At 43.5% G+C, this 25,196-nt stretch overlaps 1 protein-coding gene across 1 annotated transcript in view; it reads left to right on the top strand.

Annotated features, from left to right (window-relative positions):
* The first annotated feature begins 1,266 nt into the window (after nt 1–1,266).
* Nucleotides 1,267–25,196, top strand: part of CLIP3 (CAP-Gly domain containing linker protein 3) — a 35,974-nt gene continuing 12,044 nt past the window's right edge. Inside the window, exons 1-3 of the mRNA XM_040442846.1 lie at nt 1,267–1,460; nt 10,278–10,417; nt 10,512–10,651. Of these exons, the coding sequence (XP_040298780.1) occupies nt 10,282–10,417; nt 10,512–10,651 (276 nt within the window). The 5' untranslated portion in view covers nt 1,267–1,460; nt 10,278–10,281. The remainder of the gene's footprint in view (nt 1,461–10,277; nt 10,418–10,511; nt 10,652–25,196) is intronic.

The raw sequence follows: 25,196 nt of genomic DNA on the forward strand, positions 1-25,196 counted from the left end.
ACACAGTGATGTCACAGAACATGGATAATTATTATATACACAGGTTGTAGAAACATTTATTGAACTACATCATGTCCACAGCTATTATTTGGTCACTGTATGTCGGTACTATTTAAGCACTGTTTGGTGGCATTGCGCTGGTGTCAGTCTAGTTGTAATCAAGTCAAAAGTAACTGGCGCAGAGGCAGTAGGTGCAACAACAAATTAGTTTACTGAAGAACTGCAGGTCAACAAAGTGGTCAAATCAGGAGCGGTACTTGACCGACTTTTAGCAAGGCAACCATCCACCAAGAGAGGCACAGTCCTTGACCGTTACACAGAACGGCAGCGACGGTTGTCATGTGGAGCAGGTGCAATGCTTGCAGCTTTTCCCATTTCTTCTCGATTCTGGGTTATGTGGCTGTATGGCGGTTTTACATTGCAGAGTCTCCCTAAGACCTGTTTGTAGACCGGGCTCTCACCACAACCTACTCCTGCTGTGTCAGTCATCGTGTGGCTGGTTTAACCACGTGGACCCCTGTGGAATCCAGCCAGACTGTGCCCCCATAGTACAAGCTGCCATCACCCCCACCATATCCTCTCAGCCATTGGCTCGCATGAGGACCATGGCCTTCCTATGCGTTCTCACTTTACAGAGGGCCACTGACATGGATTTCCCCAGCAATCATGGTGTCTGGGGTCATATCTGACCCCAGGGCCCTATTAGAAAGGTATAGTGCACACATTATTCTATTCTGATATAAGGACCGGACCAATAATTAGGTAGCGTCAGTGATTCTAGTGACCGACATAGGACAAAGGAAATTTTCCACAATGCAAGAGCATTTTGTCTAGGACCATGACCTTTGCTTCTTCTATGGTCACCACAGAGGGTACAGATGTTTTGGTGCTTATTGATTCAAGTCCTTGGCCATCCTTGGCGTTTCTTGCTCTTTGTACTACCTCTATATGTAGACATTTACCTTTTACCGATAGCATCTCCTGGCCTATTCTGTTACATAAGCCTACGATTATTATTCGCTAATTTATCCTCTCATTATGTGACTCTATTGTGTTCTGTTGGTTTCGTATGTGATTTTATTGCTCTCTCTTCCCATAGGGATGTATGGCTTGCTTCCCCATTTCTTTATGTCCTGCCTCCATTGCTTGCTGCCTCTGTTTTCTCTAAAAGCTGCGCCTTCCTCCTCCTCCCCCATGTCTGCCTCCCTCTCAGCCCTGGGTCCCTCCACCTCCCTTCTCTCCTCCCTCTCATTATCCACACAGTCCCCCAGCATCCCAGTGACGCAGGAACGAAAGAAAAAAACAACACCGGAGCAGCAGCACCAGGACACTGATCCCACCAAAAATCCGCAGCTCCCAGGATTCAGCCTTAGGACCACAGGACGCCTGATAGTGACCGGCAGGACCAGCATCAGGTGGATCAGGACCAAGGACAGCAGCCTCTGCCAGAGCAAGGCCTGGTGAGTCTGACTCCTGACTACCTGGCAGAGCCCTGGAGGCCATCCTGATGTACAGCGTCTAGATAGCATGTCTGCTGCATTTGTAGGATTTAAAATATACAGCATTTACATCTATCTATCTATCTATCTATCTGCTATCTATCTATCTATCTATCTATTATCTATCTATTATCTATCTATATATCTATCTATCTATTATCTATCTATTATCTATCTATATATCTTCTATCTATCATACAGTATATCTATCTATTATCTATATCTATTATCTATCTATCTATCTATCTATCTATCTATCATTTATCTATCTATTATCTATCTATATATCTTCTATCTATCTGCTATCTGTCTATCTAATATCTATCTATCTATCTCTTATATCTATCTGCTATCTATCTATCTGCTATCTATCTATCTATCTATCTATCTGCTATCTATCTATCTATCTATTATCTGTCTTCTATCTAGCTATATATTTGTTGATCTATTTTCTATTTCATATCTATCAATCTACCTATTATCGGTCTAATCTTCGTCTATTTCATATCTATCTATCATCATCATCTCTAATCATCTAACATGTTTCTATGTATCTAATATCTATTTGTTAATCTATTTCATATCTATTGATATAACTATCTATCATCTTTATCAAATCTATCTATTCATATATTGGTATAATTATCTACCTAATATCTATCTAGTCATCATCTATTTCATATGTTTCTATGTAAAATGTATCATCTATCTATCATTTATCTTCCTATCTATAAATTATTGTATAAGAGCTATGCCCACATATACAGATACACTTCTCTAGAATATACTACATTTTTGTGACGTGTATAGGAGTATAAATAGTCCAGTACATAGCGGAACATTTAGGACACAGTCTGGAATATACAGTATACAAGACATAAGTATAAAACTGCTCCGTACGACACACAGAGAAATGCCCAGCCTTACAGAACATACAACAAATATCCCCAAAAAAATAAATAAAAAGGGAAATTACAAGTAATATATACTGTACGTGTTGCAGTATAAGGGAGGAATCATGCAGGTATGTGTCAGTAATACATGGTGGGAGCTAATGCCAGCTCATACATCGTCGTGTGGTCAATACAAGTGACTGTGATTTATTAACTAGCACTTTCCAAATTACTTCCCATCCAACCCCCCCTCCAGCCGTCTACAGAACAGCCACCGATCCTCCTTCTCTCCTCCTCAGCCTCTTACTCTTTTCTCTCCTTCCATCTCTCTATCTCTGCCTTTGCTCACATCTCTGTTTGCCTCCCCTTCATTTTTCTCCTCTACCCCATGGTGGACATATAAGTGATCATACACACCATGCCTCTATCATCAGGGACTGATGTCCCACAGACCACCTCTCATCCTAAACGACCTCCCTCTTTATGGCTGGTCCCCGGTTCGATCCCCTATTCCCTTGTCCTGTGTTTTTTCAATGGGTCCCTTCCTTAATCCTCTTCCCCTTTTTCTACGTCCCCATCTTTGTGACCCAGGCTGTACTAGGTTTCGCGTCTTCTCTCTTCCCTGGTCCTTTGTGTCCCTCTCCTATCCTCCAACGTTTTGCTCTTTGTGATTGCTGAGCCCGGTCTACGTCCCTGCCCTCCCCTGTCAGCCCTGGCTCGGTGCCTGCGGACATTTTCAGACACAGCCTGGAATAATCGAGGGCCCTGGCGGCTCGCCTGACTCCGTCCCCCACTGCTCGCTCATTGTCCATGCAATACAATCAGCGTCTTGTAGTCACATTCTTTGAGTTATAGCAGCAGAATTGTAAATCAGAGAGGTTTGTTAAAGGGACCATCTTAATTGTACCCCCTGGTACTATTATAGAGGTGGTCTGTAATAATATTGTATATACGCATGGTGTGCAGAGTGTGTGACAGTACTGATGGGACTGTATATGTGGTCCCCATAGAGCTGTACTGGGATAATGACTGACCCGAACTGGGGTTACGTGACTGGTCCAGATGCGATTCCGCAAGTAACTAGTATGATAATGGGACAGTACCAGGGAAAAAAGCCAAATATCCATCCGCAGACAGCTGTTTCGGAGTGCTTGCCCCTCGCTAGTAGGATTCTGGTTGATGGAGATGCCTTGGACTTAGTTTAAGGGGGGTACTGGCTCTTCTTAAGGAGACTGCATATGGCAATGCTTCATGGGAAAATAATATGCAAAGAGGCATCTTCCAGGAGAAGAGGACCATCTCCATCTCACCAGCACCACTTTGTGGAATTGGCTCCCTATGAGTCAAAGCCCAACTTTTTAACAAGCCTTGGGACTAGGGATGAGCGAACTTCTGTTTTCAAGTTCAGAGTACAAGGTTCAGGTTACCTAAGAATTCCGTTAAGGATTCGGCTACCACGGGCCATAACTTATATGGTCCATGGTAGCGGAATCATAACGGAATTCTTAGACAACCCAAACCTTGTATGCCGAACTTGAAAACAGAAGTTCCCTCAACACTGAATATATACCCGCTTGCCCCTTCTCTTGTCACGTCCCTTTCATGTCCATACTGATAATGGGCAAGCACCCCAAAACAGCTGTCCCAAAGCTTGTTACCAAGTCAGACTTCGACTCTTAGGGAGCCACATCCAAAAGGTGGCGCCAGTGAGATGGTTCTCTTCACCTGAGAGATACCTTCTTTGCATATTATTTTCCCATGGAGCATTACCAATAAGTCTCCACACACGGCTGATCTCCTTAAGAAGGGTCAGTACCCTACACTGTACACTAGTAATACATGACCGTGCCATAAAATATTAAGATAACAATGAGCCTAAATGTACCCCATCTCAAAAACTGGGAATATTGGTGGATACAACCTGATCCCCATCCATGGCCCCAGTTATGGGTACATAAATAGGTACTGGGTACAATAGAGACTGGAGGACTTGTTCTTGTCTTATATAGCCAAAGAAGGGATGGCAAAGTAAGAAGGTTCTTCTCTTCCTTGGCCCTTGGGTTGACCGGCATGGTCTGTACAGCCAGCATTAGTGTTAGAACGAGGTGGAATGTTGTATGATGGGACCACAGTGCTCAGGGATTATTTGACTAGAACAGAGTTATTTTAGCCACAATGTTCTTTGGTTGGACCACATGGTACTTTAGCCTACTAATACTGGTTTTACTGGTATTATCTCACTGGACCATAAATTGCCTTATTATAATGGAGCTGGTCAGCCCTGTGTTAGATAATATGACCACAGAGGGCCTCACTATAGTCATATACCTTGCACTGGGATTATGTATGTGGACCACAGGGGACCTCACTATAGTCATATACCTTGCACTGGGATTATGTCTGTGGACCACAGAGGGCCTCACTATAGTCACACACCTTGCTCTGGGATTATGTCTGTATACCACAGAGGACATCACTATAGTCATACACCTTGCACTGGGATTATGTATGTGGACCATAGAGGGCCTCACTATAGTTACACACCTTGCACTGGGATTATGTATGTGGACCACAGAGGGCCTCACTATAGTCATACACCTTGCACTGGGGCTATGTCTATGGGCCACAGTGGACCTCACTATATTCACACACCTTGCTCTGGGATTATGTCTGTGGACCACAGAGGACCTCACTATAGTCATATACCTTGCACTGGGATTATGTCTGTGGACCACAGAGGGCCTCACTATAGTCACACACCTTGCACTGGGATTATGTATGTGGACCACAGAGGGCCTCACTATAGTCATACACCTTGCACTGGGGCTATGTCTATGGGCCACAGTGGACCTCACTATATTCACACACCTTGCTCTGGGATTATGTCTGTGGACCACAAAGGGCCTCACTATAGTCACACACCTTGCTCTGGGATTATATCTGTGGACCACAGAGGGCCTCACTATAGTCACACACCTTGCTCTGGGATTATGTCTGTGGACCACAGAGGACATCACTATAGTCATACACCTTGCACTGGGATTATGTCTGTGGACCACAGAGGACATCACTATAGTCATACACCTTGCACTGGGATTATGTCTGTGGACCACAGAGGGCCTCACTATAGTCACACACCTTGCTCTGGGATTATGTCTGTATACCACAGAGGACATCACTATAGTCATACACCTTGCACTGGGATTATGTATGTGGACCATAGAGGGCCTCACTATAGTCACACACCTTGCACTGGGATTATGTATGTGGACCACAGAGGGCCTCACTATAGTCATACACCTTGCACTGGGCTTATGTCTATGGACCACAGAGGACCTCACTACAGTCACACACCTTGCACTGGGATTATGTCTGTGGACCAAAGAGGACCTCACTATAGTCATACTTCCCAACTGTCCCTCAGTACTAGGGGTACTCCCTGACCCTGTATATAGATTAATACAACTCCCATTGAATTGCATTCAGCCTGTACAAATCTACATACAGTTAGCTCCTCCTAGTGGTGGATGTACAGTCAGGTCTATAAATATTGGAGCATCGACATTCTAACATTTTTGGCTCTATACACCACCACAATGGATTTTAAATGAAATGAACAAGATGTGCTTTACCTGCAGACTGTCAGCTTTAATTTGAGGGTATTTACATCCAAATCAGGTGAACGGTGTAGGAATTACAACAGTTTGCATATGTGCCTCCCACTTGTTAAGGGGCCAAAAGTAATGGGACAGAATAATAATCATAAATCAAACTTTCACTTTTTAATACTTGGTTGCAAATCCTTTGCAGTCCATTACAGCCTGAAGTCTAGAACGCATAGACATCACCAGACGCTGGGTTACATCCCTGGTGATGCTCTGCCAGGCATCTACTGCAACTGTCTTCAGTTCCTGCTTGTTCTTGGGGCATTTTCCCTTAAGTTTTGTCTTCAGCAAGTGAAATGCATGCTCAATCGGATTCAGGTCAGGTGATTGACTTGGCCATTACATAACATTCCACTTCTTTCCCTTAAAGAACTCTTTGGTTGCTTTTGCAGTATGCTTTGGGTCATTGTCCATCTGCACTGTGAAGCGCCGTCCAATGAGTTCTGAAGCATTTGGCTGAATATGAGCAGATAATATTGCCCGAAACACTTCAGAATTTATCCTGCTGCTTTTGTCAGCAGTCACATCATCAATAAATACAAGAGAACCAGTTCCATTGGCAGCCATACATGCCCACGCCATGACACTACCACCACCATGCTTCACTGATGAGGTGGTATGCTTAGGATCATGAGCAGTTCCTTTCCTTCTCCATACTCTTCTCTTCCCATCACTCTGGTACAAGTTGATCTTGGTCTCATCTGTCTATAGGATGTTGTTGCAGAACTGTGAAGGCTTTTTTAGATGTCGTTTGGCAAACTCTAATCTGGCCTTCCTGTTTTTGAGGCTCACTAATGGTTTACATCTTGTGGGGACCCTCTGTATTCACTCTGGTGAAGTCTTCTCTTGATTGTTGACTTTGACACACATACACCTACCTCCTGGAGAGTGTTCTTGATCTGGCCAAATATTGTGAAGGGTGTTTTCTTCACCAGGGAAATAATTCTTCGGTCATCCACCACAGTTGTTTTCCGTGGTCTTCCGGGTCTTTTGGTGTTGCTGAGCTCACCGTTGCGTTCCTTCTTTTTAAGAATGTTCCAAACAGTTGTTTTGGCCGTGCCTAATGTTTTTGCTATCTCTCTGATGGGTTTGTTGTGTTTTTTCAGCCTAATGATGGCTTGCTTCACTGATGGTGACAGCTCTTTGGATCTCATCTTGAGAGTTGACAGCAACAGATTCCAAATGCAAATAGCACATGAAATGAACTCTGGACCATTTATCTGCTCATTGTAATTGGGATAATGAGGGAATAACACACACCTGGCCATGGAACAGCTGAGAAGCCAATTGTCCCATTACTTTTGGTTCTTTAACAAGTGGGAGGCACATATGCAAACTGCTGTAATTCCTGCACCGTTCACCTGATTTGGATGTAAATACCCTCAAATTAAAGCTGACGGTCTGCAGTTAAAGCACATCTTGTTTGTTTCATTTCAAATCCATTGTGGTGGTGTATAGAGCCAAAAATGTTAGAATTGTGTCCATGTCCCAATATTTATGGACCTGACTGTATGTAGCCAGAATTATATCATTTATCATATACGAATAAAAGGGGTCTCTGTGGGGCCCGTTCTTAGGGCTTTGTGATTTCTGAGTACACACCTCATCATTCCTGGAATTATGCCTGCTCAGCTCCTGTAAAGCCACGGGGTTGTCCAAGACTAGAAAAACGTGGCTGCTTGTTCCTAAAACAGCACCACACCTGGTCACAGGTTGTGCATGATATAACAGTTGAGCCCTAGTCACTTGAATGGAGCTGAGCTGCAATAGCAGACACAACCTATAGACAGGTGTGGCACTGTTTTTCAAAGAAATCAGCCATGTTTTTAAAAATCCTGGACAGACCCTTTAATATACCTTAAAGGGGTTGTCCAGGATTAATGAACATATTTTCCAGAAAGACTGCCACACATGTCCATGGGTTGTGTCTGTTATTGCAGCTCAGCCCCACTGAAGTAAATAAGGCTAAACTGTAATACCACACACAACCTGCAGACAGGTGTGGCACTGTTTTAGGAAGAAAGCGTCCATGTTTTTTATATAATCACATATTACTAGGGTCTTTTTCTTATGAGATGATTCACAAATAACCTACTTGATGTGACTGATGATTTGTCTTGCGTGATAGCAACAACAATTAGCATGCAATTAACAGCGGAATCACGTCCTCTGGTGGGCCCCGGTGTGACTCTGCATCCTGATATCTCATAGGTGAGCCTCAATTACTACAGGGTGTCAATATCTCATCCTGTGAGTTCCCCAACCAACATTAAAGGGGTTGTGTCACCTGACACAGGGACATAACAGTGACAGCCACAAGACTCTCATAACAGTGACAGCCTTAGGTGCCCCATAACAGTGACAGCCACAAGACTCTCATAACAGTGACAGCCACAAGACTCTCATAACAGTGACAGCCACAAGACTCTCATAACAGTGACAGCCACAAGACTCTCATAACAGTGACAGCCACAAGACTCCCATAACAGTGACAGCCACAAGACTCCCATAACAGTGACAGCCACAAGACTCCCATAACAGTGACAGCCACAAGACTCCCATAACAGTGACAGCCACAAGACTCCCATAACAGTGACAGCCACAAGACTCTCATAACAGTGACAGCCACAAGACTCTCATAACAGTGACAGCCACAAGACTCTCATAACAGTGACAGCCACAAGACTCCCATAACAGTGGCAGCCATAGGGGCCCCATTAATAGTGACAGCCACAAGACCCTCTTAACAATGACATCGACAGGACCCTCATAACAGTGAAAGCCACAGGACCACCATAACACTGACAGCCACAAGACCCTCTTCAAAACCCTCTTAACAATGACATCGACAAGACCCTCATAACAGTGACAGCCACAAGACCTCCATAACAGTGACAGCCACAAGACCTCCATAATAGTGACAGCCATATGAGCCCCATAACAGTGACAGCCATAGGGGCCCCATTAATAGTGACAGCCACAGGAACCCCATAACAGTGATAGCCCAAAGACTACCATAACAGTGACAACCACAGGACCACCATAACACTGACAGCCACAAGACCCTTACAACAATGACATCCACAGGACCCTCATAACAGTGACAGCCACAAGACCCTCATAAAAGTGACAGCCACAGGAGCCCCATAACAGTGACATCCATAGGACACCCATAACAGTGACAGTCACTCCTATAACAGAGACAGTCACAGGACCTCCATAACAGTGACAGCCAAAACACGACAATTAACAGTGACAGTCACAGGATGCCCATAACAGTGACAGTCACAGGATGCCCATAACAGTGACAGTCATTACCATAACAGTGACAGCCATAGGAACACCATTAACAGTGGCAGCCATAGGACGCCCTTAACATTTACAGTCACGGGACCGCCATAACAGTGACATTCATAGGACCCCCTTTAACAGTGATAGTCATAGAACCCCCATTAACAGTGAAAGTCATAGGACCCCTATAACACTGACAGCCACCAGCAGGACCTCCATAAAAGTGACAGCCACAGACCCCAAATTCCAGTGCTTCACACACAGACTTCAAATGATAATGATAGCCCCAAGATCCAATAACAACATCAGACACCGAAACCTGAATAACAGGACCCCCATAACACTGACAGCCACAAACCCCCAACAACGACAGACCCTAAATATCAGTGACAGACACATAACTCCCAATAATTGTGACAGAACAAGACCACAAGTGATGATAAAATAATAATGCCATTTTGGTGGACAGGGATAGGCCAGTCAGTGGAAGTAGAACGTCACCCGATGGCGCCAGTAAAGCAGAGACCCTCCCCACCCGAGGTCCCAGTGCAGCGAGAATACTTCTACTTGTGCCACATGGTCTCATTATAATACAGTCTATGGCAGGGATAGGCAACCTTCGGCATTCCAGCTGTTCTGAAACTACAACTCCCATAATGCCCTATTCACTTCTATAGGAATTAGAAGAACAGCTGAGTATGTGGCATGCTGGGAGTTGTAGTTTCACAGCAGTTGGGATGCCGAAGGGTGCTGATCCCTGGTCTATAGCATGTCCTCAATAAACTGGCCAACTTGAGCTAATGATAATGGTGAGCACTTGACTGAAGTCGTCATGGAGTCAACTTAAAATGTGTGATTGGTCCTCGGGGGTTTTCCGTTTAACGATCTTCCTTTTCTTTTATTCATTGTAATCCTATTGGTTAACACAGAATTATGACCAGGGAGGACCCCCCAGATTGTGCGCCCGAGGAGAACCAGCGTCCCATTGATTTCCAGAGTCCAATCCTAGAAAAACGGAAAAGACCAGTGGTTCACCCCTCAGCCCCGGCTCCTCTCCCTAAGGATTATGGTAACACTGGTTTTACTGGTTTTATATTGGTATAAGACTTTTCTTATTGGGTTCGTTCTGAATTTTTTTCTTGTCCTTTTTTTTTCTACTACAGCTTTCACATTCTTCGATCCCAATGACCCTGCGTGCCAGGAAATCTTGTTGGACCCCCAAACTAGTATTCCTGAACTCTTTGCAATTATCAGGCAATGGGTGCCACAGGTCCAGCACAAGGTAGATGTGATCGGCAGTGAGGTAAGTACTTTATGGTTGTAGAGGTGATTATAGGGGATACCACCTCTTAAAAGGTAGATGTATTACATTTTGCAATGCTCCAGTAGATCTAAGATGAAAAATAAAGCAAACAGTCTTTATGAAAAATCTTGTACCGTTTTGTGTCTACAGCTATTATGCAAGCCTATGTGTCTCCATGGTTACAGACTACAAACTTTCTTTGTAGTCAGATCCTAGAGTCATGTCTTAAAGTCCATATTCATACTCTGTAGGCGATTGAATATTGTTCCCAGTCTGTAAAGACGTTATTGTCTTTTTTTAAGTGTTAAAAATTCATTATTCTGTTGCTATTGAACAATCTCACATGTTGGCTATCGATCAAGCGATATATATTTACATACCACGATGTCAGCACCAGGGGCCGACACAAACAATTGAGGGCCCTTGATTTCCAACTCTTAAAGGGAACCTGTCATCAACTTTGTGCTGCCCATACTACCGGCAGAATAAAGTAGAGACAGGTGGGTTGATTTCAGCGGTCTGTCATTAAAAAGTTAAATGTAAGTGGTTGCCGAGAACCAACATCACAATCATTGCAGACTGGGCCTGGAGAAGAGTCACGGCCACCTGAGAAGAGTCATGGTTATTCATGAATTCCTGCTCTCCTGCTCCATTAGTGGCCCCCAGTATTAATAATGCCCCATTAGTGGCCCCCAGTATTAATAATGTCCCCATTTGTGGCCACCAGTATTAATAAGGTCCTCAATAATGGCCCCCAGTCAAATTAATGCCCCCATTATTCCCCCCCTAGTATTATTGTTCCTCTATTAACGTCTCCCGGTACTAATATTGCTGAAAAATACTGGCCAACTTAAGCTGTGGGACATGGCTTAACACAGACCCCAATAAAAGTATTATTAATGGCCCCTTCCCCACCCTTCTTGTGCCAAAAAATAAAACTCACCTCGTCCATTTGCGCCGCAGTGAACACTCGCTGCTCAGGACAGGACCTGCGCTCCAGCGTGATGACGTTTCGCATGTCCTGCTGCTTCCAGTCAATGCTACGAAACATCATCACGCTGGAGCGCAGGTCCTGTCCTGAGCAGCGAGTGTTCCCAACGGTGCGATCGGATGGATGAGGTGAGTTTTATTTATTTCTTTAACACAAGCAGAAGAAAGGAGCAAAGGCTGTACTAGTGAGCGCACCACAATGGAAGCGCTGATTAGTAATAGTACCAACTCTATGTACGGTGGAAACTCTATGTACGGCCCACACAGAGCCACGTGCCCACAGAGAGGGCTCTGAGTGCCCCCTCTGACCCACGTGCCATAGGTTACCCACCACTGCTATACAACATCAACAAAAGGTACAATCTCAATACTAGAAAAATATGATTGGAGCTACATTCTTGTACCAGCCTGTTCAAGCCATTACTCCAGACATATAGTATTATTCCGGCCGCCCCCCGGCATGTTTGCCATGGAGCGGTAGTCCGGGGGCACGCGTGCACTAGCGGCAGCACAGATCCGACAGGCTGTTCACCTGCCGGAACAGCCTGTCGGAGTTCCTTGCTGCTAGTGTGAAACTAGCCTTATGATGCCTTATGATGTCACAGACTAAAACCATCTGTGGTGTCACAGCAGCTCACCTCAGTCACACACAATGTCACAGAATGTTACCTGAATAAAACCCACATGTGATGTCACATAAGATTGCCTAAACAGTTAAATAATGGAAATCATAGCTTCCCTGATTCAAAATCACTTCTGATGTCACAGCAAAATCAATTAGTTAGGTTATAGTGGTTTAATTCATGCTAACACACTTGTGATGGCTAAAACTATCTGTGATGTCATAGGATACCAGACTGAAAAATACTTTGTCACAGTAGCTTACCTGACTGAAACCCACTTGTGATGTTACAGTAGTTTATCTGAATGAATCTCACTTGTGATGTCACAGTAGTTTACCTCACTGAAACCCACATCTGATGTCATAGTAGTTTATTTGAATGAACCTCACTTGTGATGTCACAGTAGCTTACCTTCTTGAAACCCATTTAAGATATAATAGTAGTTTACCTGACTGAAACCCACTTGTGATGTCACAGTAGCTTAAATGATTGAAACCCACTTGTGATGTCACAGTAGCTTACCTGACTAAAACCCACTTGTGATGTCATAGTAGTTTACCTGACTGAAATCCACTTGTGATGTCATAGAAGTTTAGCTGAAAGAACCTCACTTGTGATGTCACAGTAACTTACCTGACTAAAACCCACTTGTGATGTCACAGTAGCTTACCTGACTTAAAACCCATTTGTGATGTCACAGTAGTTTACCTGACTGAAATCCACTTGTGATGTCATAGCAGTTTACCTGAAAAAACCTCACTTGTGATGTCACAGTAACTTACCTGACTGAAACCCACTTGTGATGTCACAGTAGTGTACCTGACTGAAACCCACTTGTGATGTCATAGTAGTTTACCTGATTGAAATCCACTTGTGATGTCATAGTAGTTTCCCTGAATGAACCTCACTTGTGATGTCACAGTATCTTACCTGAATGAAACCCACTTGTGATGTCATAGTAGTTTACCTGAATGAACCTCACTTGTGATGTCACAGTAGATTACCTGAATGAACCTCACCTGTGATGTCACAGTAGCTTACCTCACTGAAACCCACTTGTGATGTCATAGTAGTTTATCTGAATGAACCTCACTTGTGATGTCACAGTAGTTTTTATGATGCCATAGTAGTTTACCTGACTGAAACCCACTTGTGATGTCATAGTAGTTTATTTGAATGAACCTCACTTGTGATGTCACAGTAGCTTACCTTCTTCAAACCTATTTGTGATGTCACAGTAGTTTATTTGAATGAACCTCACTTGTGATGTCACAGTAGTTTTTATGATGCCATAGTAGTTTACCTGACTGAAACCCACTTGTGATGTCATAGTAGTTTATTTGAATGAACCTCACTTGTGATGTCACAGTAGCTTACCTTCTTCAAACCTATTTGTGATGTCACAGTAGTTTATTTGAATGAACCTCACTTGTGATGTCACAGTAGCTTACCTTCTTCAAACCTATTTGTGATGTCACAGTAGTTTACCTGACTGAAACCCATTTAAGGTGTAATAGTAGCTTACCTGACTAAAACCCACTTGTGATGTCATAGTAGTTTACCTCAATATAGAAGAAAGACAGCTCACCACCTTGTAAATTCGCTTGCACGGGAAGGGATCACTCCCACTATAAAATCTGAATAAATCCCAGCAGGCGTATAGATTTTTCTTCAATGCTTTATTGATCCATACACAGATTGATCCATACATAGGACGCGTTTCGGCCCGTCCAGCCATCCTCAACTGCATGTTTAACAACTGAAGATATCACATATTTATAGGCTTAGTCACCTGACCCTGCCAATCAATTTAAACAGGAAATGACATCACATCACAATTAGTATCAACACATGTGTAACACCCTTGCAAATACGACGATGAACAGGTGCCCTTATAAATATTTATAGCAAGAGTCTCCTCCCATCATGATCGTGTCGTAGTAGTCTGCAAGGAAACATATAAAAAATCTAATTAAAAACACATCACTTCATAATCCCTATTCAGACCCTTGGGATGTAAAGTATCAAGGGTATGGATCCAGAACGTCTCCCTTTTGAGTAACAACTTCTTCAGATCCCCCCCTCTCCGTGGTAAATGTACACGCTCAATGACTTGGTATTTCAATTGTGATATGGAATGATTGTGATTATGGAAATGTAACGGTATAGGGAATAAAAGATTCTCGTTCCTTATTGTCGATTTGTGTTTGTTGATCCGGCCTTTTACTTTCTGCATTGTCTCCCCTATATACAACATGCCGCAAGGGCACTTGATTAAATAGACCACATTTCTTGTTTCGCATGTATAATAACCCTTGATTTTATAGGATTTTCCTGTCTGTGGATGTTGAAAATACTGACCTTTCTGCACATTGCTGCATTGCATACAGTGGAGACAAGGGGAAGTTCCTCCCTTCTGATTAGTGAGTGCACTCCCTTCTCCATAGTGCCAATATCTGAGCGAACGAGATGATCTCTCAAGCTGGGATTGCGTCTATTATATATAAGTGGTGGGTTTTTAAATTCCACTACAGTGGGGTACGCCTTCTCCAAAATATGCCAGTGTTTGCGCCCCACATTGTCCAGTTAGTGATTCAGTGGATGATGTTTATGTATAAGTGCTATGCGCTTACTGTTATCTCTTGGTGGAGCTCGTACCCCACTAGCACTTATTGCTGTGGATAAAATATCCCGAGGATAACCTCTCTCCAGAAATCGGGACGTCATCTCGTTCACTCTCGCATTCTCCATTTGCGAATCTGTCACAATCTTCTTCACTCTCATATACTGCGATTTTGGAATCGATTTTTTTAAGAAAAGGAGGATGTGCACTGCGCTAATGCAGGATACTATTCCTGTCTGTATTTTTTCGATATAAATCAGCGCATAAAATTCCCCCCTCCTGCTTGAGTATTGTGACATCTAGGAAATGCACAGATGTCTGATCATATGTAATGGTGAATTTTAATTCCTCCCAGACCCCATTCAGATATTCAAACAGCTGGAGGAGGGGTGCGAGTGGCCCCGCCCACACGCAAAAAATGTCGTCGATAAACCTTTTCCATACTAGTGCGAATTTTTGAAAATATTCATTTGGATATACAAAGCACTGTTCAAACGATGACATATAAATATTAGCGTAGGGCGGGGCCACATTCGCACCCATCGCCGTCCCACGCTGCTGCCCATAAAATTGATCTCCAAAAAGAAAATAGTTCTTATAAAGAACTAAATTCAACAAATCGAGAAAAAATTCGCTGTTGTTCAGCAGAAAAATGACTCTGTTCTAATGCAGATGTAATTGCCACTATACCTTTTTGATGTTCAATTGACGTATATAGGCTCACTACGTCAATGGTTACCAACCAACTGTCCTCAGGTATATTTTCCAAATTTCTGATCACCTGCAAAAAATGAGACGTGTCCAAAAGAAAAGAACGGGTATTCTTAACTAATGGATAGTGTTGAGCGAACTTCTGTTTTAAGTTCCGCGTCTAAAGTTCGGCTTCCGGTTAGCGAAGAATCCCGATATGGATTCCGAATTCCGTTGGGGTCCGTGGTAGCGGAATCAATAATGGCCGATTATTGATTCCGCTACCACGGACCACAACGGAATTCGGAATCCATATCGGGATTCTTCGCTAACCGGAAGCCGAACTTTAGACGCCGAACTTAAAACAGAAGTTCGCTCAACACTACTAATGGAGTGAACGCCTTTTCCAACACTATTGCCAAAGGTGATAGCACTGAATCGATCGAAGCCCCAATGGGTCGGCCTGGTGGATTTATTAAGGTTTTATGCACCTTTGGCAATATGTAGAACACAGGTGTCACCGGTGAGTGATTGACCAAAAATTTGCTCAATTTCTCGTCGATGATTCCCTGAGCCTTATATTCGGTCACCAACCTCATGATCTTTTCCTTAATTCGAAAAATTGGCTTGTGATCCAATTTCCTATAGGTATCAGTGTCGGACAGTTGGCGGTAAACTTCTTGTAAATATTGAACCTTATCCATGATGACAATCGATCCGCCTTTATCGGCGGGTTTCACAATAAGGGACTTATCCCCCATCAAATCGCGCGCAGCTCTCCTTTCTTCTGTGGTAATATTCTGCATAATCGAAAGATCGCCCCTCTTTATTATGTCCAACTTCTGTTGTATTTCTTTAGTGACAAGATGAACAAATGTCTCGGTGGGATGATAGCTTTTTGGGGGGGTAAAGCGGCTCTTGACCCGCAAATCCAGGTCAGTCGACCTCAAACAACCACCACCCCCACCCCCATCCAAACTCATATCCTTCATAATACAGGGGGAATCTTTCTGAGCAAAATGTGTTTTCAATCTGATCTTAAGAAAAAACGTTTGTAATTCCACATCTAATTCGAAAGTATCCATGTTATTCGTAGGAGAGAAGGAAAGAACTTTCTCAAGCAGCTCAATCGTTTCACATGAAATAACTTTCGATGATAAATTAATCACTATGGACTGTGTCCTACCTGGGATCGCGTGGTCACCGTCGGCTGTATCGACTGTATCGATCTTTCGGGATCTCCGATGCTTACGGCCCGCCCGGCGTTTCCTCGTGGCGGATGGCGTCCTTGGCCCGCCTGAAAAAAGGGCGTGTAACTTGGGAATCGTTTGATTCGCTGCCGGAATATTGATTTCCCGGCCTGTATCCTCCCCTGTAACCAGTACGAGACCTGAATGATGTATCCTGCCATCGATACACTCGATTTAATAAATAATCCTCACTATCTCTGAGGAATTTCGATCTTTTCTTGCGTCTCCCTTCGGTAGGTGTCGATATATTTATCCACAGTGCCTTTCAGTTTTTCAAACTCATCTGAGTTTAGTGAATCTTGAATCTCGTAGCAATGCCCTCCTTTAATTCTCCAATCGCTTTCTGAAGTCGATCAACTGTTAGTAAAATAATGTCCAATGAACATTTATTTATAATCTTCTCAAAGTCCGCACAATACTGTTGATCTTCTGGAAAAAAAAAAAGGTAGGGCGGAGATGAACTCGCATCCCCCTCAGGATCCGATTCAGTTTAAAATACTCAGCCAGGGTTACAGCATGTAGTTCGTATGATGCTAGTCTCCTGGATTCTCTCTCCCAATGCCTTTTTCCACAGACAGGAAAATCCTATAAAATCAAGGGTTATTATACATGCGAAACAACATATGTGGTCTATTTAATCAAGTGCCCTTGCGGCATGTCGTATATAGGGGAGACAATGCAGAAAGTAAAAGTGTCATGCTCCACTCTGACGATGTGCGGAGGTCGGCCAGGATAGCAGCACGAGTTTAGTATTTGTTTTGGTGCCGTGCTGGATCCGCCTCTCATCAGGTGCACTGGGTGGAGTCATTCGTTTAAATGGTCTCCAGCTAAGTGCTCTGAGCGGATTATACTGATCATTTTGGTCAGGGAAGTTTGGAGGGAAGGTTGGCTGTCAGTTCCTGCTCTCAAGAGATAAGTGTCATTTCTAGTTTGGTTGTTGGTGTCATCTTTCCCATCCAGGTTCTGTGCGAGCAGGCTGCTTCTATCTCCCCACTTCACCATCTCAGGGAGTTCAGGGTTTTGTCAGTCCAGGCTGGAGGACACAGCACACCTACCTTCAAGGTCTGCCTGTGGGCTGAGCAGTGCAGGGAAAGAGGTCAGGGATAAAGTAGGAGGTGACCCTTCCCCTGTCTCTCGTCCAGAGCCTGGTTGGTGTGTTATCTTTTATACTGTGCACGTCCGCCATGACATTAAGACCGGATCAACAAACACAAATCGACAATAAGGAAATCATTCAGCGGGCATCCTGTCACAACGCCGTGGGGGGGTCATTTGACCCCCCCGCATCGGCGATCGCCACAAACCGCAGGTCAATTCAGACCTGCGGTTTGCGGCTTTTACCTGGTGTGGCGGCAGCGGCGGTGGTGCCATCGGGTCCCCATGGGGCTGTAGGGGGAACCCGATGGCATGGAAGGCAGCACGATGCCTTCATGAGGCATCGCGCTGCCTTCCGGTGACGAGCCTGTGAGATCCAGCCCCCGTGATCTCACAGGCCGGAAGCTGTATGAGTAATAAACACAGTATTACTCATGCAGCCAATGCATTCCAATACAGAAGTATTGGAATGCATTGTAAAGGGGATTAGACCCCCAAAAGTTCAAGTCCCAAAGTGGGACAAAAAATAAAGTGATAAAAAAAATTTAAAAAATAAAGTTTTCCCCCCAAAAAATTAAAAGTTTCAAGTAAAAATAAACAAAAACGTCATTTTCCCCAAATAAAGTAAAAAAAAAAAGGTAAAAAAAAAATAGGGGGGGAAAAAAAGTATACATATTAGGTATCGCCGTGTCCGTATCGACCGGCTCTATAAACATATCACATGACCTAACCCCTCAGATGAACACCGTAAAAAATAAAAAATAAAAACTGTGCTAAATAAACCATTTTTTTGTCACCTTACATCATAAAAAGTACAACAGCAAGCGATCAAAAAGGCGTTTGCCCACCAAAATAGTAACAATCTAACAGTCACCTCATCCTGCAAAAAATGAGCCCCTACCTGAGACAATCGCCCAAAAAATTAAAAAACTATGGCTCAGAATATGGAGACACTAAAACATCATTTTTTTTGTTTAAAAAAAGCTGTTATTGTGTAAAACTTACATAAATAAAAAGAAAGTATACATATTAGGTATCGCCGCGTCCGTGACAACCTGGTCTATAAAAATATCACATGACCTAACCCCTCAGGTGAATACCGTAAAAAAATAAAAACGATATAAAAAAAGCCAATTTTTGTCACCTTACATCACAAAAAGTATAATAGCAAGCGATCAAAAAGTCACACGCACCCCAAAATAGTGCCAATAAAACCGTCATCTCATCCCGCAAAAATCATACCCTATCCAAGGTAATCGGCCAAAAAATGAAAAAATTATGGCTCTCAGATTATGGAAACACTAAAACATGATTTTTTTGGCTTCAAAAATGAAATCATTGTGTAAAACTTACATAAATAAAAAAAATGTATACATATTAGGTATTCGCAGCGTCCGTGACAACCTGGTCTATAAAAATATCACATGATCTATTAAAAAAATAGAAATTTTGAAATTGTATCTCTATTTTCCATTAATTCTTGTGGAACACCTAAAGGGTTAACAAAGTTTGTAAAATCAGTTTTGAATACCTTGAGGGGTGTAGTTTATAGAATGGGGTCATTTTTGGGTGGTTTCTATTATGCAAGCCTCGCAAAGTGACTTCAGGCCTGAACTGGTCCCTAAAAATTGGGTTTTTGAAAATTTATGAAAAATTTCAAGATTTGCTTCTAAACTTCTAAGCCTTGTAAACATGCAGTTGAGGAAGGCTGGACGGGCCGAAACGCGTCCTGTGTATGGATCAATCTGTGTATGGATCAATAAAGCATTGAAGAAAAATCGATACGCCTGCTGGGATAGTAGTTTACCTGACTGAAACCCACTTGTGATGTCACATTAGTTTACCTGACTGAAATCCACTTGTGAAGTCATAGCAGTTTACCTGAAAGAACCTCACTTGTGATGTCACAGTAACTTACCTGACTAAAACCCACTTGTGATGTCATAGTAGCTTACCTGACTGAAACCCACTTGTGATATCATAGTAGTTTACTTGAATAAACCTAACTTGTGATGTCACAGTAGTTTACCTGACTGAAACCCATTTAAGATGTCACAGCAGCTTACCTTCCTGAAACCCATTTGTGATGTCACAGAAGTTTACCTAACTGAAACCCATTTAAGATGTCATAGTAACTTACCTGACTGAAACCCACTTGTGATGTCACAGTAGCTTACCTTCCTGATACCTATTTGTGATGTCACAGTAACTTACCTTCCTGATACCTATTTGTGATGTCACAGAAGTTTACCTAACTGAAACCCATTTAAGATGTCATAGTAGCTTACCTGACTGAAACCCACTTGTGATGTCACAGTAGCTTACCTGACTGAAACCCACTTGTGATGTCATAGTAGTTTACCTGATTGAAACCCACTTGTGATGTCATAGTAGGTTACCTGAATGAACCTCACTTGTGATGTCACAGTAGCTTACCTGACTGAAACCCACTTGTGATGTCACAGTAGGTTACCTGAATGAACCTCACTTGTGATGTCACAGTAGTTTACCTGACTGAAACCCACTTGTTGTGTCACAGTAGTTTACCTGACTGAAGCCCACTTGTGGTGTCACAGTAGTTTACCTGAATGAACCTCACTTGTGATGTCACAGTAGCTTACCTGACTGAAAGCTTCTTGTGATGTCATAGTTGGCCTGACTGAAACCCACTTATAATAGAAGTTTACCTGAGAGGGGTTCTGCACTTTGTTTTAACTGGGCTAAGCTCTGTTTACTTGAATGGAGCTTAGCCCCACCCACACTAGTTGATACTAGTCGTGATGTCACTGGGCCAGCGGTAAACAGTGAGAAGGCCGCGGCGCTGCTGGAGCGCCGCTGCCTTCTCAAACAGCTGATCGGCGGGGGTCCCGGGTGTAGGACCCCCGCCGATCAGAAGCTGATGATCTATCCAAAGGATAGATCATCAGTTCAAACAAAGTTTAGAACCCCTCTAATGAGCCTCACTTGTGATGTCACAGTACCTGACTGAAACCTACTTGTGATTTCACAGCCGCTTACCTGACTGAAACTCACTTATGTTGTCATAGTAGTTTACCTCACTGAAATCAATTTGTGATGTGACAGTAGTTTACCTGACTGAAGCCGATTATAATGTCACTGCCTCTTACCTGATGGAAACATGGGTGATGTCACAGCTACCTACCAGACTGAAACTTGAGATATCATGGTAGCTGACTTAGGGGCAGACACCAACAACAGTGGGCCGCTCTTCCTGAACAGTATACAGTGTAGGCTCCTTGATTTCCAACTGCTAATTACATGTCCTAGAGCACCTTATCCAAGGATCTACAGAAAATCCTTCACCACTCTACTAATCCACCAGCATTTGTGAGTTGTGGTTAGGAAGGAGTATCAGCTCTCTAATAAAATTCAGAAAAGAGACCACTATTATTTTGGGTGTAAAATAAAATAAAAAAGGAGATTCCAGAACACTCCTAAGGTTGACTGATTTATTAAAACACATAAAAAATAATAACGTGCAGGCAGTGCTACACCTTACGAGACGTAACGCGTAGCACTGCTAGTACTTTTTCTTATGTATTTTAATAATTCTGTCAATGTTAGGATCGCTCTGGAAGCTCCTTTTTTTATTTAATTTTATTTTACCCTGATTTCACCTGAACTTTTGCTTCCATGGGGTTTTGCTGCACCTGGTTGGTGTCTGGACCCATTCAGAACTGTTGTGCCTCTTGTGCACAACCTTATCTGGAAAGCCTCACTCTCTTTTGAGCGCTTTTTTTGGTCCTCATACTATGTAATGCCCGCTACTTCTTCTTCACTATTATTTTTGGGACTACTTGTCTACAGTGTAAATACAGGGGGTGACCTCAATTTAATACATAACTTTTAATTAATAAGTGACGCACACTTGTGGAACAATTAACCGTGCAGATCAGGGGCGTCGTTAGGTCAAAACATTCGGGGCTTGAGCCCCGGATGTTTTGACCAGTGCCCCGAATGTATTGCTGGCAGTGCACTGGCAGGGACGGCCAGCGCATTGACTCTCCTGCGCTACACCGGCCCCGCCGCTCATGTCCTAATCCGCCTGCAGAGTACAACTGCAGACTTAAATTAACTTGAAAGATTATCCGAAGATTCCGCAGCCCGTAGGTGATTCCTACTGCAGCTCCGCCTCCGGCAACAGCAGGCAGTGCGGGCGGTGCTCGCTCACTGACGTCAGGCGCCTGCTCCTCCCACTAGGCGACGCAGGCGCGTGACGTCAGTGAGTGAGCACCGCCCGCACTGCCTGGAGGCTGGAGCTGACTAGCTGTGGGAGACTCTCTGACTGAGTAAGACTAGACTAGGTCACTATCATTCATCATCACTATGAGTAAATTAAGTTAAAGGATTACAGTTTAAAATAATATGGAGGGGAGGGGGATCTGTGGTGGATGGCACTGTTATGTGGAGGAAGGGGGATCTGTGGATGGCACTGTTATGGGGAGGGAGGGGGATCTGTGGATGGCACTGTTATGGGAGGGAGGGGGATCTGTGGATGGCACTGTTATGGGGAGGGCTGGGATCTGTGGATGGCACAGTTATGGGGAGGGGGGGTCTGTGGATGACACTGTTATGGGAGGGGGATCTGTGGATGGCACTGTTATGGGGAGGGGGATCTGTGGATGGCACTGTTATGGGGAGGGGGATCTGTGGATGGAACTGTTATGGATGATCTGTGGGGTTGCCCAGATGGCTAGGCCCTTCACTGTAGTTATTAACCCCATTCAGCAGTCCCCCGTTCACTGAAGGGTTAATAACTACTGTGAAGGCCACCCCTTTTTTGGTGGTGATGAGGGCGTGGCTTCATGTGATGGGGCGTGGCTTCATGGGGTGGGGGCGTTGTTTCACTTGGGCTCGTGCCCCGGATGTCTTCAGACCCTAGCAACGCCCCTGGTGCAGATAATGAAAGGGAACGTTCTTACCACTTAGTAGAATCGTGGTCCCTGGAGGGGGTCCCGAGTCTAAGGGTGCTATTCAACCCTGCTTGTCCTGAGCTAGTCTTTATGCTCAGGGAGCAAGGTGCTCACCCTGATAATGGCGACCCCACTGAGACGTCCCTCACATCTGTCTAGGAGTCCCTGCTTGTCCCTTCTGAGCTTGTGACTGCCCAGCTTCATCAGGGTAAAATGCAGAGAAGCCCTAGTAACCAAATGAAAACTGTCCCAACGCGTTTCCTTGGACTGGAACCAAATCATCAGGGGACTAATCCAAACAGGTACAGCCCTAATCCCACGTCTGAACCTGCAAAGATGGTGTCCTGCACTGCTATAGTGTTGTGCACCTCCTTCTCCCCCTCTCATCTCGCTCACCTAAAGACCGTAGACTAGCGGCATATGTAACAGGATAGCCCATGACTGCAGAATCAGACTACACATGGTTTGTTTGTAGTCTGTAACCATTGAGATACAATAGGATCCATTTCAATCACCTTGGAGACTTTTGGGGGGTTTAGTTTAGCTTTTTGTAAAAGAGTACGACTAAACTCAAAGGTGTTTGCTCATATTTTGCCACTGTGTTTATATTGAAACCTTTCTTTGTGTGAATCTGGAGCACTAGGTTCCACCTCTAGTACTTGTTACCATCTGGCGATCTCCTGATCTTTTGGAGTAAAATATTGAGCTACAGCTGGACATATACTATTTCCCACTTTGGCTACATTCACACAGTAAAAAGAAATGGCTGTCAGTTTTTCATTGCCAGTTTTCAACAATTTGTGCATCCATTCATTTACAGGTTGAATTATTAAGTTAAAACCCCAACCCCTGCAGTGTCCTCGGTATATATATATATATATATATATATATATATATATATATATATATACAGTACAGACCAAAAGTATGGACACACCTTCTCATTCAAAGAGTTTTCTTTATTTTCATGACTATGAAAATTGTAGATTCACACTGAAGGCATCAAAACTATGAATTAACACATGTGGAATTATATACATAACAAACAAGTGTAAAACAACTGAAAATATGTCTTATTCTAGGTTCTTCAAAGTAGCCACCTTTTGCTTTGATTACTGCTTTGCACACTCTTGGCATTCTCTTGATGAGCTTCAAGAGGTAGTCCCCTGAAATGGTTTTCACTTCACAGGTGTGCCCTGTCAGGTTTAATAAGTGGGATTTCTTGCCTTATAAATAGGGTTGGGACCATCAGTGGCGTTGAGGAGAAGTTAGGTGGATACACAGCTGATAGTCCTACTGAATAGACTGTTAGAATTTGTATTATGGCAAGAAAAAAGCAGCTAAGTAAAGAAAAACGAGTGGCCATCATTACTTTAAGAAATGAAGGTCAGTCAGTCAGCCGAAAAATTGGGAAAACTTTGAAAGTAAGGGCTATTTGACCATGAAGGAGAGTGATGGGGTGCTGCGCCAGATGACCTGGCCTCCACAGTCACCGGACCTGAACCCAGTCGAGATGGTTTGGGGTGAGCTGGACCGCAGAGTGAAGGCAAAAGGGCCAACAAGTGCTAAGCATCTCTGGGAACTCCTTCAAGACTGTTGGAAGACCATTTCAGGGGACTACCTCTTGAAGCTCATCAAGAGAATGCCAAGAGTGTGCAAAGCAGTAATCAAAGCAAAAGGTGGCTACTTTGAAGAACCTAGAATATGACATATTTTCAGTTGTTTCACACTTGTTTGTTATGTATATAATTCAACATGTGTTAATTCATAGTTTTGATGCCTTCATAGTCATGAAAATAAATTTTAACCCCTGAAATGCCCTTCGTTCACAGTGTACCCTTTTTAAAGGCCAATAGATGGGTGCAGTCCTGTTAAAAAGGGGTCCATTGATTTTAGTGGGGTCCGTTTGGCCGTAAAAACAGCCAAAAATAGGACATATCCTATTTTTTTATGCCCGCTGTTCAATGAGTGTTAAAAAAGGGCCATGTGAATAGCCCCATGGTTCTAAAAACCACCATCATATGGCCATTTTTCACATTCAAGTGAATCTAGCCTATAGGCTGAACTTCGATATCCTGCAAGAATCAGGATAAGAAGATGTTCAGATGTGATTGCAAGGGTCAATGAAAGTGGACTTTCTGGCAAAGGCACGGGTGGGACCACCAAAACTCTTCTGTTTTACACCAACATCCACCAATATCTGAAACAAGTAAGACTTTCGGAAAGTCCAGATTTATTATATATTACATTAGGCTGTTTTTAGACAGAGTCTAAGACTGCTCATCTCAAAGACTTTGAAGATATCACACCCAACAATGTAAATTTTGAGATCTGGTATCA

Source organism: Bufo bufo, chromosome 8 (assembly GCF_905171765.1).
Source record: "Bufo bufo chromosome 8, aBufBuf1.1, whole genome shotgun sequence".
Lineage (NCBI taxonomy): Eukaryota > Metazoa > Chordata > Amphibia > Anura > Bufonidae > Bufo > Bufo bufo.